At 38.4% G+C, this 16,479-nt stretch overlaps 1 protein-coding gene across 1 annotated transcript in view; it reads right to left on the reverse strand.

The window, feature by feature from the left end:
- Positions 1 to 1,905: 1,905 nt before the first annotated feature.
- The window catches only part of LOC127418830 (V-set and transmembrane domain-containing protein 2-like protein), a 64,152-nt gene continuing 49,578 nt past the window's right edge, over positions 1,906 to 16,479 (reverse strand). The window contains exons 2-4 of the mRNA XM_051659683.1: positions 13,602 to 13,771; positions 8,420 to 8,464; positions 1,906 to 2,539 (exon numbers count right to left, since the gene is read on the reverse strand). Coding sequence (XP_051515643.1) covers positions 2,207 to 2,539; positions 8,420 to 8,464; positions 13,602 to 13,771 — 548 coding nt within the window. The 3' untranslated portion in view covers positions 1,906 to 2,206. The remainder of the gene's footprint in view (positions 2,540 to 8,419; positions 8,465 to 13,601; positions 13,772 to 16,479) is intronic.

Below are 16,479 nucleotides of genomic sequence, written 5' to 3' on the forward strand. Positions count from 1 at the left end.
TATTTTATGAAAAATTATCTTTTTATTTAAATTATTTTTTTATTATTTACATTTATTTAAATCAATTTTCTATTATTTTAATATTATTATTACATTCTCTTTTCTCTTGATTTTGGGGTTAAATATAATTCAGACATTTCTTCATGTGATTCACCCATCTGACTACAGAAACACTGTATCAAAAACATGAATCCGATCGTACTAAGAATGACCAAAGAGTTTAAATCAACGGTCAAATTTGGTTGCTTGCTCTTTAGCAAATATTATTAGAAACATTTGTGACATGCACTTGCTGTTCTGAACAGACATCTACTGTTGTTTTATACAGAAATATACATCTTGTGTTAAAGGAAAAGCTCACTCAAAAATGAAAATCCTGTAATCATTTATTCACACTCATGTTGTTCCAAACCTACAGTATATGACTTTCTTTCTTCTGTGGAAAACAAAATCAAATGTTTTACAGAAACTTTGAAAGTAGAAAGTGACCACAAAAAAAATTACATATATATATATATATATATATATAGTTGAAGTCAGAATAATAGTAGAGAGAATGATTTATTTCAGCTTTTATTTCTTTCATCACATTCCCAGTGGGTCAGAAGTTACATACAGTTTGCTAGTATTTGGTAGCATTGCCTTTGAACTGTTTAACTTGGGTCAAATGTTTTGCGTAGCCTTCCACAAGCTTCTCACAATAAGTTTCTGGAATTTTGGCCCATTCCCCCAGACAGAACTGGTGTAACTGAGTCATGTTTATGGTGGTTTTGGAGCAGTGGCTTCTTCCTTGCTGAGCAGCCTTTCAGGTTATGTTGATATAGGACTCGCTTTACTGTGGATATAGATACTTGTCTAACTGTTTCCTCCATCTTCACAAGGTCCTTTGCTGTTGTTCTGGGATTGATTTGCACTTTTTGCACCAAACTATGTTCATCTCTGAGACCGAATGCGTCTTCTTGAGTGGTATGAAGGCTGCGTGGTTCCATGGTGTTTATACATGCGTATTATTGTTTGTACAGATGAACGTGGTAACTTCAGGCATTTGGAAATTGCTCCCAAGGATGAACCAGACTTGTGGAGGTCCACAATTTTTTTTTCTGAGGTCTTGGCTGATTTCTTTTGATTTTCCCATGATGTCAAGCGAAGAGGCACTGAGTTTGAAGTTAGGTCTTAAAATACATCCACAGGTACACCTCCAATTCAGTACACCTACTATCAGAAGCTAACTGGCTAATAATCTAAAGGATTGACATCATTTTCTGGAATTTTCCAAGCTGCATAAAGGCACAGTTAACTTACTGTATGTAAACTTCTGACCCACTGGAATTGTGATATAGTCAATTAAAAGTGAAACAATCTGTCTGTAAACAATTGTTGGAAACATTACTCGTGTCATGCACAAAGTAGATGTCCTAAACGACTTGCCAAAACTATAGTTTGCTCATATGAAATCTGTGGAGTGTTTAAAAATTTAGTTTTAATGACTTCAACTGTATATATATATATATATATAGTAGAGAAGCAAAATTACATGGCATTTTATCTTGTTTTTTTGGGAAATATAACAGAATTTAGTAATTTTTATGCTTTTAATAAAAAAATATATATTTGCTAATGGGATAAAAAAAAAAAAAATACGATTCAAAGGGGGGGAAAAAAAAAATTCTTACCCCACTGGCAAATAGTTTTTTTCTTCTTTTAAGCATACATCACATCAAATTGTTTTAGATTTCTCTGAAAACAAGACCATATCTTATGTAATTTTGTTTCTAATAAATATATATACATATATTGGTTTGTTTTACGGATGTTTAGACATTTTTACCGGGAATTTTTATATATATATATATATATATATATATACACTATTTTTTTTTTTTTTTTTTTTTTTGCAGTGCAGGGACAATCAAGTGACAGAGAACAAAAAACAAAAAAAAAACATAAAAACAATTAAAATTTTATTAAAGAATTCCATACGACTTGTGCACTACATTTCAAGTCTCCTGAAGCTACACAATATTTTTGGAAAAGAGCGGTGTGAACATTTTTCAAAATTCCAAAAGTCACATTGGTTTGGAACAGCATGAGGGTGAGTAAACGATTTTCATTTTTATCTGAACTATCACTTTAAAATTTAGGGCTCTTGGCTTAAGGAATTGAGGGTTTGGGGTGTCGGGGTCGAGTTGGAACTAAGCTGAGGAATTTAAAGTGCACAGCTTTCTGTGCAGTCAGTGGTACTATCATCAGCGGACCTCTTCCTGAGCTCTCGGCCGGGTTTATGGTGGGCGTGGTGCACTGGCTGGTGCTTGTTGTGCTCGGACTGCAGAAGTTCCTCTTGTGATGCTGCCCCCTGCTGGGATGGAGAAGCCACGTTCCCCTCGCCCTGCTCCACCTGCAGGTATGCCCGCACGTGATGGTGGCGCAGTTGACTGTCGCTAAAGTCGATGACGCGGCATTCGTACGTGCCCTCGTCTGACGGCTTCACATTGGACAGACGCAGCTTGTGGGAGATGTTGCTACCGGCAACCTTCACCACCTGTGGAGAGGGAAAAGGAGATTTGATTATCTCTGAGGAGATATTAGAAAATGACCAGTCAGTGTATTATGTAATGATTGAGCCTCATCTGCTGAATTTGTGCGCTGAATATGCTCAATTAAAATGGACTCCAGCAGATTTGGGCTCAAAGGCTGAGGCAGTAGCTAAGAAATGTACAGCATGCCAAAATGTGCATTATATTTTAAGAGGGGATACATCAGATCTATATAGCCTTAAAATATAAAGATGTGGAACTCGTAAAATACAATCTCAAATCGAATACATTTATAGAGTAATTAACGAACAGTCTCTAAGCATTTGCAGTTATTATTTCATTTTAAACTTCATCTTATTTTCAAACCCTGTGAGCTGAAATGGGCCCCAGAAGCAGAGAACCTAAGGGCCAATCATCTGCCTCTAAGAACCAGCAATGGAAGCGATAGGACGATGTAATCAGATATTGTTGATGACTGATAATTATGCCGAAGAAGATCATGAGAGCCATTGAAAAATGATGAGCGAAAATGTCAGGAAATGACAAAAAATGGAATGTGGGAAGTTGGCAAATATATTAATTAATAGCCCAATAGTTTTTCCCCCAGTGTTATAGAAATTAATCCAACAGAGTGCAAAAATTGTTTAGCCATCTTGGTTCCGGAAGTACTTTTCCCATTCTTTTTTTTTTTTGTGTGTGTATTTCATTAAATCCTTAATCCTTTACTTAATGTCTTTTATGAGGGACAGAACTACAATCCCATGAAACACTGCGAATGAAGTAATCGAATTAAAAACAATGGAAAAATATAAAACGACCGATTTAAAGTTGTTGATTAAAGTATACAAACAATATATTTCAGCTTTTTTGCAAAATATTCAGATACAAATATATAAGTAGTTTGAGAGTACAGAAGACCGACTCCATTGTCATTCACAGTGCGTCATGGGAGTGGGCGGTTGCTGCAAAGCTCTTTTGGCACACTTTGTTTGCTGCGATTCTCTGATTGGTGGATCTCTCTTTAGGATTATGGGTAGTATAGTTCTTCACCAGGAATTCAGCTATTAAACATTAAATTTTTTTTTTTTAATTAAATGAAGATGAAATTACATGGACTGATGGCTTCAACAGAAGCATGTACCATCGATTAACAACCTCAGAACTCATGGTAGTTCTGTCTTTAAAGGTTTAGAAATTATCATAAAAAACAATTCGCCTATGGAGAAAATGAATGAATGGGATTTTTTTAATTTCTGGAACAAGACTGTTGCACTATATTAAAAAGTTAAAAGCATTAAGGAATTAAGAGGCCAGCTGTGTCTATTTTCACTTTTGACATGTTCTCTGAATATCATAAAACATTTTCTATAGCAGTTATTAGGGCTGTCAACTGGGCTGAGAAGATAAATTATTTTTTTTACCTAAAATATTACCAAAATTTGAATTAAATTCGAATTTTAAAGCCAGCTGATTTTAAAATTGACGTTGTGTCCTTAGTCCACAAGAGGGCACAATAAATGCATATAAACCATACAGTACCATGCTAAATTATTGCAAAGAACATTCCTGGCTGTTAAAAAGAGCAATTCATTTTAAACTAATGTGTGTAGAATAAATAAATAAATTAGCTGGTTCATAATCTCAAATGTTTAGTTCTATGGCCATCTACCCTAGACTCAAGCTGCATAATAATAGTGATTCAACAATGTTTTTCATTCTTTACAGCTGAATGTACAGTAGTAATATTCCCAGATAGTACTGCTAGTCGGCTGAACTCTGTTGTGAAGCAGCTCAGATTTTGAGCCCAGGTGCTGTTCAAACAGACAGAGCACAACAGAATGGAACAGAACGCCACAATCTCGAGACACACATTTACAAATTGAACTCCTTTCCTGACAAAGCGTTTTATGAAAACTATTGCTTAATATTTTGAGCCAAGCCCAGGCTTAATATTTTTAGCTGTGCATTTACTGACTGAGCACTGTGCTGCACTTACTGACTGCTCTGTATCCTTATATTTTATCTCTGTATCCTTTTCTTTTTTTTACATTAATTTAAAAAAAAAAAAAAAAAAAGATTTTTTAATTTATTACTTTTTATTCTCATTTATTGTTCTTAATTGGTTTTAAAATGGATTTTTATGTATCTTGCATTTTCTTTATGTAAAGCACTTTGAATAACCATTGTGTATGAAATGTGATATATAAATAAACTTGCCTAATAAGAGAAACATTGATTATAGAGCAAGACGCAGTCGCCAAAGTCCTCCACCTAAGGGCAGTTCACGCTGAACACTTTTGCAACCATTTGTTTTTCTATGTAAACACGCTAGACGACCGTCTTTGATTGCTTCGAGGCATGTTTATTCAGCGTTTCGTGCAGGAGTGATGTGTTTTTTAAATGCTAAATCAAGTTAAAAAGATCTTCAACCTTTAAAATGCATCTCGAGACACTTAACCGGTATTTTTGGTGCTGCATCTAGCCTTTTTTAGAGCAAGAATGCAATCTGTCTGAAGTCATCATCAGTGCTTGACACACATCCAAAATTTGAATGCACAGTTTTAGCATTCGAATGTGCGCTTTTTTCATAAATTTGACAAATAATGGAATTTCGGATCTTAATTTGACAGCTCTAGGAGCCTATAGACTGTTATAGACTTTTGCACTCTATTAAAAAGTTAAAAGCATTAAGGAATTAAGAGGCCAGCTGTGTCTATTTTCACTTTTGACATGTTCTCTGAATATCATAAAACATTTTCTATAGCAGTTATTAGGGCTGTCAACTGGGCTGAGAAGCTAAATTCACATTTTTACCTAAAATATTACCAAAATTCGAATTAAATGTGATTTTTAAAGCCAGCTGATTTTAAAATTGACGTTGTGTCCTAAGCACACAAGAGCATTTTTTTTGTTCCGGTTCAGAAGTTCTACAACCTCCTTTCCAAATAGTAACTGTAAGAACAAAATAAAAGAAATGTTAATCATGTTCTTTTTAAAATGACAGTACTCTGCGGTAAGGGGCGGTTGAAATAGCAGTTGCAGTGATGTCAGATCTCGTAAGAGAAACAAACAATGCGGTCTGGAAAAACAAGCCCAAAATAAGCCACTTGCCTCACCAAAATAAGCCATACATTTTTTTTATGGTGTGCTGAATTTATCAGCATAGAAATAATAACAAGCATTCAGTTAATTCAAGTATAATTTTCTTTACAGATCTGCTTCTCAGTCAAAACCAGGCAGCACCAAATCTGTATGAGTGCACCATATCTAACAATAATTCAGTGAAGAATCAACTGAGAAATAATGTTTTACCTCTAATAATGTTTCCTTGTATCTGGATTAGTCGTGCATGTACAGTAAATGTAGTAATTACACATAGCAGTTAAAAAGGTCTTCAGTGAGGGGCCTGGGTAGCTCAGCAAGTAAAGACGCTGACTGCCACACCTGGAGTCACAAGTTTGAATCCAGGGTGTGCTGAGTGACTCCAGTCAGGCTTCCTAAGCAACCAATTGGCCTGGTTGCTAGGGTGGGTAGAGTCACATTGGGTTAACCTCCTTGTGGTCGCTATAATGTGGTTCTCGCTCTCGGTGGGGCGTGTGGTGAGTTGTGCGTGGATGCCGCGGAGAAGAGCGTGAAGCCTCCACACGCACTAGGTCTCCGCAGTAACGCACTCAACAAGCCACATGATAAGATGCGCGGATTGACGGTCTCAGACGCGGAGGCAACTGAGATTCGTCCCCCACCAGCCAGATTGAGGCGAGTCACTACACCACCACGAGGACTTAGAGCACATTGGGAATTGGGCATGCCAAATTGGAGAGAAATGTGTGATGTTTCCTTCAGGATCAAAGCACATGTTTAATTTTTTCAGGCAACATGAAGTGGTGTACTTCAAAAAATTTACTGTGATAAGCCCTTTAGCCTTGGGTTTATAATGAAAACATTTCTGGAATTAAATTAACTGGTTACCAGCGTTTAAAAAGAATGTTTTCACTCTAGAACAATTGAAAATGACTTTAGTTCCCGTTTTCAGTTACGTTCTTCAAAAAAATTCGTCGTTTTTGGTTTTCATTCTATGAACCGTTTTTAGTCCTTGATGTAAATAAACAGTAACATGAACACTGTACAATAAAGTGTGACCAGTGTCATTTTTTTTTAACACATCACCCAGCCTTAGCAGATACAATTATATGTTTATTAACTCAGCAGATGGTTTTATACAAAGCAAATTTCAAATGAGAATAATACAAGCAGAAGCAATTAATCCAAGGGAGAAAACAATTCAAGCAGTGCTGCATTCCCTATTTCCATAAGTACCAGAATAGTAAGTGCAAAAAGGCTAGTGAGCCAGTCAAATGCTGCCAGTGGAGGCAGTGAGAGGCAACAGTAGATGCAGTCAAGGCACTGAGTCAGTGAAATGCAGCAGTGGGAGGCAGTGAAAGAAAGACTTCTGCATTAGAGATGCAATGAGATGGAGCCGTGGAATGGCAGAGAGACACTCACGAACAGCTCTCTCTCTCTCTGTTTATTTGTACCTTCTGCCTAGCACTCTACCTGACATACAAAAACAATACGACAATCTCTCTCTCTAAAGCGGTCCGAATTCCCAGAGGGCTTCAAGCGTGAGTCCAGACGCTCGATAAAGCCATCTGCCAGTCAAACAGATTGAGTGGGAACTAAGGTGGATAAATAAACACATTCACAAACCAACGAACGTGCTAACAGTAACTTATTCACAGGCAATGTTTGTACAGTGTTACATATGTTGGATATCTGAATATTTTGCAAACAAACACTGCCGTTATCACATTCAAAGATACTAGTCGGGTTCCGTGAAGCTGCTGTTTTAATGGTAAGAGCAGAAATTCTCAAAGGGGCTGAACTATTCCTTTAACACTTGAATTTTGTCATGCAATCTCACGTTGAAATTTTCACTTGCCAATAACTGATCCAAAAACAAAAAAACAAATGGGAGTTTCTAACGTAGGTGGGCAAGAGTTCAACACAACATCACTGTGAAGAGTCCTGGATTGTGGTGAACGTCAGGGACTGAGAGCGTGATTCTGTGTGAACCCTCATCACAGCAGGGTTCTTCAACCGCACATCGAGAGCTCTTTCAGCATTCACGCTGGATGCAAACGTCCTTGTGAATATTTTATGGAGTAGCAGAGACGAGATGCTTTGATTTAATCCACCCCCCCCATATTTAATCCATTTTGTTCTCTTGTATTCTGTTTCACTATGCTCTACTGTCCTATTCATTTACGAGTTCTATTCTATTTTACACTGATCTGTTCTGGTTTGTTCTATTGTTTTCTCTTCTATTGTGTTCTACAGTATTCTGTTTGATTCTATCCTATTGGCTTCTGTTCCATCACAATCTTGAAAGCACACTAAGAGGAACATACAGACAGCTAACAGTAGCTGCACGCCAGTCTACCTCTGAAATACAGACACCGCAATTCAGTTCCTCTGCCTCTCTCAGTCTCAGTTTGTGGACAGTGTCTCTCTGACGCACTATCACTTTAACATGAGGTGGTTCCCTACATGCATCGTGGTTGCCGTTGGGCGTTTTGCTTCGTTAGTTCATGCTGCTCACACAACCAATCGTTGTACACACACATACACGCACACCCTGGAGCAGCACAACCAGCTAGAGCTGAGCGAGTAGCTAACAAATCACCTTTAGCCCAACCGACCATGATGTCCTGTTGGAACGCTCCAGTTATTTGTCCATACAGAGACACTCCATGTATTTTTACATTCCATTACTGACGGCAGATGCTAACGGCTACACATGAGCCAATGAAACACAATAAATAAGACATTCACAAAGGAAATGAGGGGCAAATTACAGCAGAACACTGCAAACTTCACACACTTACACTGATTTTGGTGGCGTCCTTCGACATCTCATTCTGGGGCACCACCTGGAATTAAAAACATCACACAGTCATACTGTTAGACAGATATATTGGATATTATACTGTATATTAGAGAAATTTTAGAGACAGGGTCCAAAATTAAAGCGTTAGGGGCCATTCACACCGATTGTCTGCGCTGTTTTTAAATAGTTTTCCGATGTAAACATGCGTAAGACGGATGTCTTTGGCCTCTGAGTTGTGTCTGAGTGTAGCATTATTTAAGCGTCGAGTCAAGTTAAAAAGAACTTAAACTGTTAAAAATGTGTCTCGAGACACGTGTGTTCTCTTCAACTTACTGCGCTGCGTCTCAGTTGCCTCCACTTCTGAGACCGTCAATCCGCCCATCTTATCACGTGGCTCGTTGTGCATGACACCACGGAAACTCCCAGCATGTGGAGGCTCATGCTACTCTCCGTGATCCACGCACAACTTACCACGCGCTCCACTGAGAGCGAGAACCACTAATCGTGACCACGAGGTGGTTACCCCATGTGACTCTACCCTCCCTAGCAACCGGGCCAATTTGGTTGCTTAGGAGACCTGGCTGGAGTCACTTAGCACACCCTGGATTCGAACTTGCAACTCCAGGGGTGGTAGTCAGCGTCAATACTCACTGAGCTACCCAGGCCCCCCGATAGTTGATTTTGCCAATACCAATAATAAAGGTGGTGGAAAAGGCAGATAACTGGTTAATCGACTGATTGTTTTTAAAATCGATCTATAGAATGTAAAGAAATTGTCTTAAGTCTTTTGTTACTATGACTGGCACAGACATTGAAGCTATACGAGTCCAAAACGAATGCAGTTTATCGTGCAATCAAACTCCCAATATAATCAGAAAAAAATTCAGATTTGGTGCATAATGTGGGACTTTTAACTATAAACAAGCCCAAAACACACAAAGGACTCTTACTTTGAAATGACAAGAGACTAGTTATTTGCCAACTTAAGCTTATTTGCCTAATATTAGCTTAAGCTTAATAGCCTAAATATTCACCAGATGAAGGGTTTTGTGTAAATATAATATATATTTCATCAGATGGTGTTTATTGAGGAATAAGGTTTATTATTATTCACAAGATATGAAGCTGGAGATACGATATATGTGCTGACGCAGAACGTTGCAATATAGTCACATTTTTCTTTGCATGCCCTCGCTTCAAAATGAATACCTTTTCTCTCCAATTTGGAATGCCCATTCCCAATGCGCTCTAGGTCCTCGTGGTGGCGTGGTGACTTCAGGTGGTGGAGGTCAAATCTCAGTTGCTTCCGCGTCTGAGGCTGTCTATCCATGCATCTTATCACGTGGCTTATTGAGCGCGTTACCGCGGAGGCGTAGCATGTGTGGAGGCCCACGCTATTCTCCATGGCATCCACGTGCCCCACCGAGAGCGAGAACCACACATTATAGCAACCACGAGGAGGTTACCCCATGTGACTCTACCCTCCCTAGCAACCGGGCCAATTTGGTTGCTTAGGAGACCTGGCTGGAGTCACTCAGAATGCCCTGGATTTGAACTCGTGACTCCAGGGGTGGTAGTCAGCGCAAAATAGAATACTTGAATTTCTAATCAAAATAACAAAATATATATTGAAGTGTGGGTCTGCAACTGTCGGCATATATTTTTGCCGATAACCGATAGTTCCAAAAAGCAAATATCGGCAGCGATTAATCTGTACAACCGATATATCTGTCTATGTATAATGTGTGGTTTGCTCTCGGTGGGGCACGTGGTGAGTTGTGTGTGGATGCCGTGGAGAATAGCATGAAGCCTCCGCACACACTATGTCTCCACAGTAACGCGCTCAACAAGCCACGTGATAAGATGCGTGGGTTTACGGTCTCAGACGCGGATGCAACTGAGATTCGTCTTCCACCACCCGGATCGAGGCGAGTCACTACGCCACCTCGAGGACTTAGAGCGCATTGGGAATTGGGCATTCTAAATTGGGGAGAAAAGGGGGAGAAAACAAAAAACAAAAAAGTTCCTCTGATACACAAATCATGACAACAATCCAAGCAGGCGATCCAGGCCATTTAAACTGTCAGGAGATTGCTGGATCCACACGAGTGTGAGAGTTCAACTTTAAGGCTGCGTCCGAAACTAGGAAAATGCTGCCTTCAGTGGCTGTATACGGAGGTATGATGAAAATAAGGTGCTTTTCAAACTGTTCGGAGACCAGTTTCCTTAAGAGTTCATTCAAAATCGGGGGATGGCATAAGGGTAAGTAAATTATTATAATTTACATTTTTGGTGAACTATCCCTTTAAGATTTGTAAAGGAACTTGTAGTGAACAATTAATGTAAATTTGGAGCACTGTAAATATAACACGATCAACGCACGTAATCAAACGCAACACAGCTGTTATTCTGTTCATGAGATGAAATTCATGAAGCGAGCACACAACCGCCTCACGTGTGCTCAGAACAGAGCTGTGCACAAGCAGAGCTCTTTTAAAATTCGCATAAGATCATATCTTGATTTAGATTCTTTTTCGATGGATTGTCCAGCCCTACACAATGCAATAGAAAGATGTGTTGTTTTTGCGTTATTTTGCGGCACACACTCTTTTTAACTTATCACATTCAATTCAGACTAAAAGCTTCGCCATGGCGCTGGAGTTTTAGTTGCGGCAGAGTGCCGCTGCTGAAAAGCGGTGCAGGAAACACTGTCATATAGACTATAGATTATTCAGCTGCTTAATTTAACTACTCTCAATGTAACAAACAGTATGTCCAGTATGTTCAAATGAGCTGTTAGTTCTCAGGCGGTATAATAACTCTGTGTGCCATGCGGACTTATCTGGCCTCTGCCAATCCTCAAGAGCCTCTCATGAATAATTCATGATCTAAAGGTGAGCGAGAATTTCTATATTTCCCCCTTTTCATCCTTCCATCCAATTAAACAGCATCTTGAGTTCACAGCAGGAAGCCCTGCAAACTCTCCCACTCTCTCTCGGGAAGCTGCGGCTATTTCTACCAGTGTGATTAATGTGTGGTCTGTTACCTGCTGCAAACTCCCTAGTACATTAATACCAGTGTGTTTCCTGTACTCACCCGAGTCTCATGAAAACATGCTGTGTCCAGGTCACATTTCAGCTCAGAATCAAAAGAAGATTTAGCTTTTTAGGACCATTGTGACAGTATTTTTATGACAATTAAGCACACTTCCCTCCATGTTCACATTATTGAGTTTTTTTGTTGTTGTAATTCTCATTATTCTAAATGGTGATTCTCATTAGATTCTTATTACTGTAATACAGTCATTTGTATTGCATAACTGTTTGGTTTGACTTGTTCCATGTAATGTGTATCCAAAGATGACATCCATACAGTCCCCTTTCACTGAATAAACTCTTTTAAATAAGTACCCTTTCTGTTCTTTAAAATCAGTTGTTGATAAAAAAAGAAACCTTACTGCATCTGTGATATGTGTGAGAAGAATTAAAGAAGCCTTTCGACTCTCGTTAATGTGCGCTCAACCGAAACACTCCTGTGTGCCCACTGTTTCCTCTTAGCTGCCCGCATACACAGCCGGGCACTTCTGATGTTGCTTCCGCACAGACGGAAAAAACATCCACGCAGATGACGGACTCAAATGTGTGGGAAAACCTCGGGATTTTCTTGAATCAGAGCTAAATGCATGCTCAGTGTTTCAACTGGAGTTCAAATGAATGTTAATGTTTCAGTGTTAAATCTTGTGTGTAAACCAGGTGGAAATACACATTACAAAGTCGCAAAACTACACATTAACATACCGCATTTATCATGGGACACGAGCGCTATTGGTGAATGCGAAAATGCGGCTGCATGGCCGAACGGTTAGATGTGCTTCATGGTCAGTGCCCGTCCCGAAAGTGATTGAGACAGTCGCTTATGACTTATGTGAATGCAAACAGGTGCAACAAATCAGGTATGTGTAAAAATATCAGATCTGTGCACAAGATTTTAAAGCAGCCCAACAGATCTGCCGCAGTCTATTACTATTGTTCTTAATTTTAATCAAACAACAATACTGAAAAGAAAGCCACTGACTGCACTTATTTGTTATTATTAGCCTACTATGTAATTAGTTTTCTTAATACTTAGGCTACTTCATTATTATTATATATTTTTTTAGGTTTATCATATCATAGTTCAAATCGCAATCGCAATAATTTTCAAAATAAATGCAATTTGATTTTTTGTCCAATTCGTTCAGCCCTCCCAGTTCGCTTATTATCTTTTTCATTTTTATGTTGTATTACACTTACATGTCATGTTGAAAGTCTGGCGAATGAAGACAAAAACGTACTTGCAAATGGCGATTCTTTCTCCAATGTGTCCGTAGAATGTTGTATTGTCATGAAAATAAAGTCAAAATGCAATAGATCTTAAAAAGGTCTTACAAAATATGTTTCATTTTCATAATGTAAAATATGATTTCTTCTTGTGATTTTGGGGGTGAAATATGACCCGGACCTGTTCTTGAGAGGTTTTGTGAAACTCCCCCTTCTACTCCTCCCAGTATAAATATTTCATTTGTAAATAAACATTAAATATATATTATTAAACATTCGATCTACTGACACATTTTTATAAGGAAGTCTCTGTGTGTGAGACACTGGCTGCATTCATGCAGGTAGAACTCTCCATGGTGCTGAAGCCTTTGACTGGCAGCGGGTTATTAGTGTGTGTGTGTGTGTGTGTGTGTGTGTGTGTGTGTTGGACAGGTTACTGAACTCTCCATCTCTGACTCTTAAAATAGGCCGGTCTGTTTGACTGGCACAGTCACAGAGAGAAAGCAGAAATGGGTCTATAATGGCAGGCGGGTGACAGAATGCCTGCTGTGGATCATATTGTTGTGTATATTGTTAGTTCTAGTTAGTGATGTAATTGCAGACAGATCTCTGCTGTGGTTTAGGGCTCGACTCAGGGGTACACTGCTGACAGAATGAAGGGATTATGGTCTTAGTAACTTTTTGGTTTCTGGCACAAATTTAATTCTCAACACACTGGAATTGAGCTGACACATGTAAATGCCAAAGGTCAAGTGTGTCATTTCTGCAATAAACGAAATGTCTTGCACGTTGCTTGTCGTGGCTGGTTTGAATCTACTGTGAGTGAAAAGGCATTACGGGTCATTTACGCCTCTACCTGACCTGATTGGTGGTCCACGTCTGCTTGTCCATCCATTCTTTGTGGTTCCTGATGTACCACCACTGTATCTCCAGTGAATAGGATGGTGAGCCCGCCCCCCGGAACGAGCACGCCATCTCCACATCCTGTCCACGCTGTGCCGTGATGTCATGAGGGACCTCTGTGAAGACAGCTGCGGGAGAAGAGAAATTCTTCAATTATTACAGTGCTTACAGTATATTTTATGCAAGTGTTATAAGTCAACATAAAATCAAAATCAACCATATTAACTTTCTTAAAACACATTCCTGGTATTTTAGTACTTTAACACTGATTATGCTAAATAAGTCGACAACGTGTGTGGTCATGCAAGCACCTTAAACAGCGTTGCTTTATTGTGGTAAGGTCATAAACAGTTTAAGGCATAAACTGATTTTGCCCATTACACTGATTTCTTGTTACTACGACCGTGAGCAACGTCTTATCCAATTTTCATGAGAGCGCTAATTCTAAGTGCATTTTTTAGTGCCAGCGAAAAGTGCAAGTGGCCGTGGGTGGGAGTGTTTGCGCAAACTGTGGGTGTATTGTATGGTAATGAAGTGGCGCAAAGCACAATTTGCTATTTTCCTGAGAAATAGGTCATTGCGCTAAGACGTTTCAAAATCACGTCTTATCCCAGCACAAAGTTTAAATTCAGTTCCTGCATTTGCATGTCCAAATTCTGAAAATATAGAGGAAAATCAAATTAAATCCCTGACAATAAATGTCATAGCCATTTTATGAAACAAACATTTATGAGACTTGTGTTAAACTATCTAAAGGCCATGGTTTATTTTTCAGTTATTATTATCATTATGTTTATATTTACAATTGTATTTATGATCTAATTTATATTGGTATTTTTCCACCTGTTGTCGTAGAGTGGTCACTGCAAATGGCGGGTGGAAGAAGTTGGATTTGGTATGATTGTTTTTTTTTACCACTTCGTTATTTTGATTATATTTTCATTTAGTTTGAAGTGCAATTTGAATTTTGAAATATTTTTGGTTTAATTTGTTCTTGATTCAATATGTGAATTGAACTGATCTAAATCAAAATCGACCGGTAGAAGTGGAGTGCATTCCAATACAATCACTGTTAATACTAGCCATGATTTGTGTGTCAGTACATGAAAATTAATAATACTTACATTTTCTATAATTTAATGGAGTGTACATCCAAATACTGACAAGAATACAAATTTTCCATGCATATAAAAGAATGCCTGGCATTCATCAAGGAAGCAGTTAATGCACAAAAGAACGTAATTTCAAAAACATCGCATACAGTCCATTTACACTACCAACTTCTTATGAATGTGCTGTCTTGGTTTATATTGCTGGTGTTTGAGGAAATGAACTATATAATAGGTTGCAGACAATGGATTAACTGGAGAAGAACCTCTTAATTTGCCCTTGAGCGCGCAATTTCGCCAAACCCACTTGCGCCTAGACTTAGCGCATGCTTGCACGAAAATACCAAAGCTTCATGGCAATGCCCACCGATTTTGTGCTTATGATTTATGGCAGCGCTACCGTCCTTAAAATAGGGCCCTTCAACTTCAAACATGTTGTATTTAGAGTTAGATTCAACTATATGTCAGGATAAAGATAATCTGATTTGATTAGATTTCCGATTTCGCTTTGATTCATTTGGGTATATTTCAGTTATAATGTCCATTTTGATGAAATAGTAAATACATTTTCTCTCTGCTTATGCTGCAAATTATACAGGGAACCTTCTAACTTGGTACATTCTGAAACTATACTATATATATATATATATATTTTAAATATTAAAAAGGATAAAACAGGGCCCAAACCATGCAGTTCAATTACAATATATTTAACAAATATAATAAATCAGCACAAAAATAAAGTAATCTTTAAAGTAAAAGATCAATCTAAGAATTTTAAGTATCTACTGTTTATCAGGATCATTCAAATGAGGATCTATTTATCGGAAAATCAATATTTTTAACCAGCCCTGTTGAACTACTGTAGATTGCAACAAAACAGCTTTGAACACAACTCAATCTACCCTCTTGGTTCTGTTTTCGTTTTGAGATAGCATCTTGGGAAACACCCAAAAATGTCAACATCATATGTAAAAGATATCAGCGAACATTCAGAGAATTATCTGAAGTAAACAGATATCTACCTTGTGGATAGCTGTTTTAGAAGTCTTTGGGCGAAAAACTTGAGAGCATTGTTTCCCTTAAATGACCCTGTGAGTGAAACAAGCTTATCAACGACTTCAGACAAATACAATTCAATTATCCTTCATGTCAAAGCCTAGAAGATATAACTCCCCCTCAGCTGGCCTGAAACCAACTTCCTCAGCGAAAGCAAGCAAGAGATGCCCTCAGAATGAGCTCAAATCGCTGTGCAGGAATAATTTCTCAACCAGCAGGAGTCAATGTCTTATCATTCCCTACAGACCCCGCGGGAATTGTTGTGAACACTTCAAAGAAAACCGCTCAGCATCTCTGTTCGCTCTCACACCTGACAGTCAAACCCTCGAATCGTGAAAGCGGTGGAGCCGTTTGGCACAGATCAGCTGCAAAAATACAGAAATCCCTGGAAGATATTACTAATATCTGAGATGTGGACTGAGCAATGATTTAAACTAATTCAAGGACTCTAGGCTTTGAACACCACAAAACTCGACTCAAACACAGTTTCGTAAATACTTTTTTTTTAATTAATTTTTTTATTGAGGGTTAGGGATATAAACATTGTATCAGCTTTTCTGTGCACAACTTGAATGATCCCTGAAATCATGCAGCTTGCTGCTGATATACCTCAGCTATATTTCCTAGCAACCACTCTGAACACCCTAGCAATGTCCTGAAACCACACA

This window comes from Myxocyprinus asiaticus, chromosome 28 (genome assembly GCF_019703515.2).
Source record: "Myxocyprinus asiaticus isolate MX2 ecotype Aquarium Trade chromosome 28, UBuf_Myxa_2, whole genome shotgun sequence".
In the NCBI taxonomy this organism is placed as follows: domain Eukaryota; kingdom Metazoa; phylum Chordata; class Actinopteri; order Cypriniformes; family Catostomidae; genus Myxocyprinus; species Myxocyprinus asiaticus.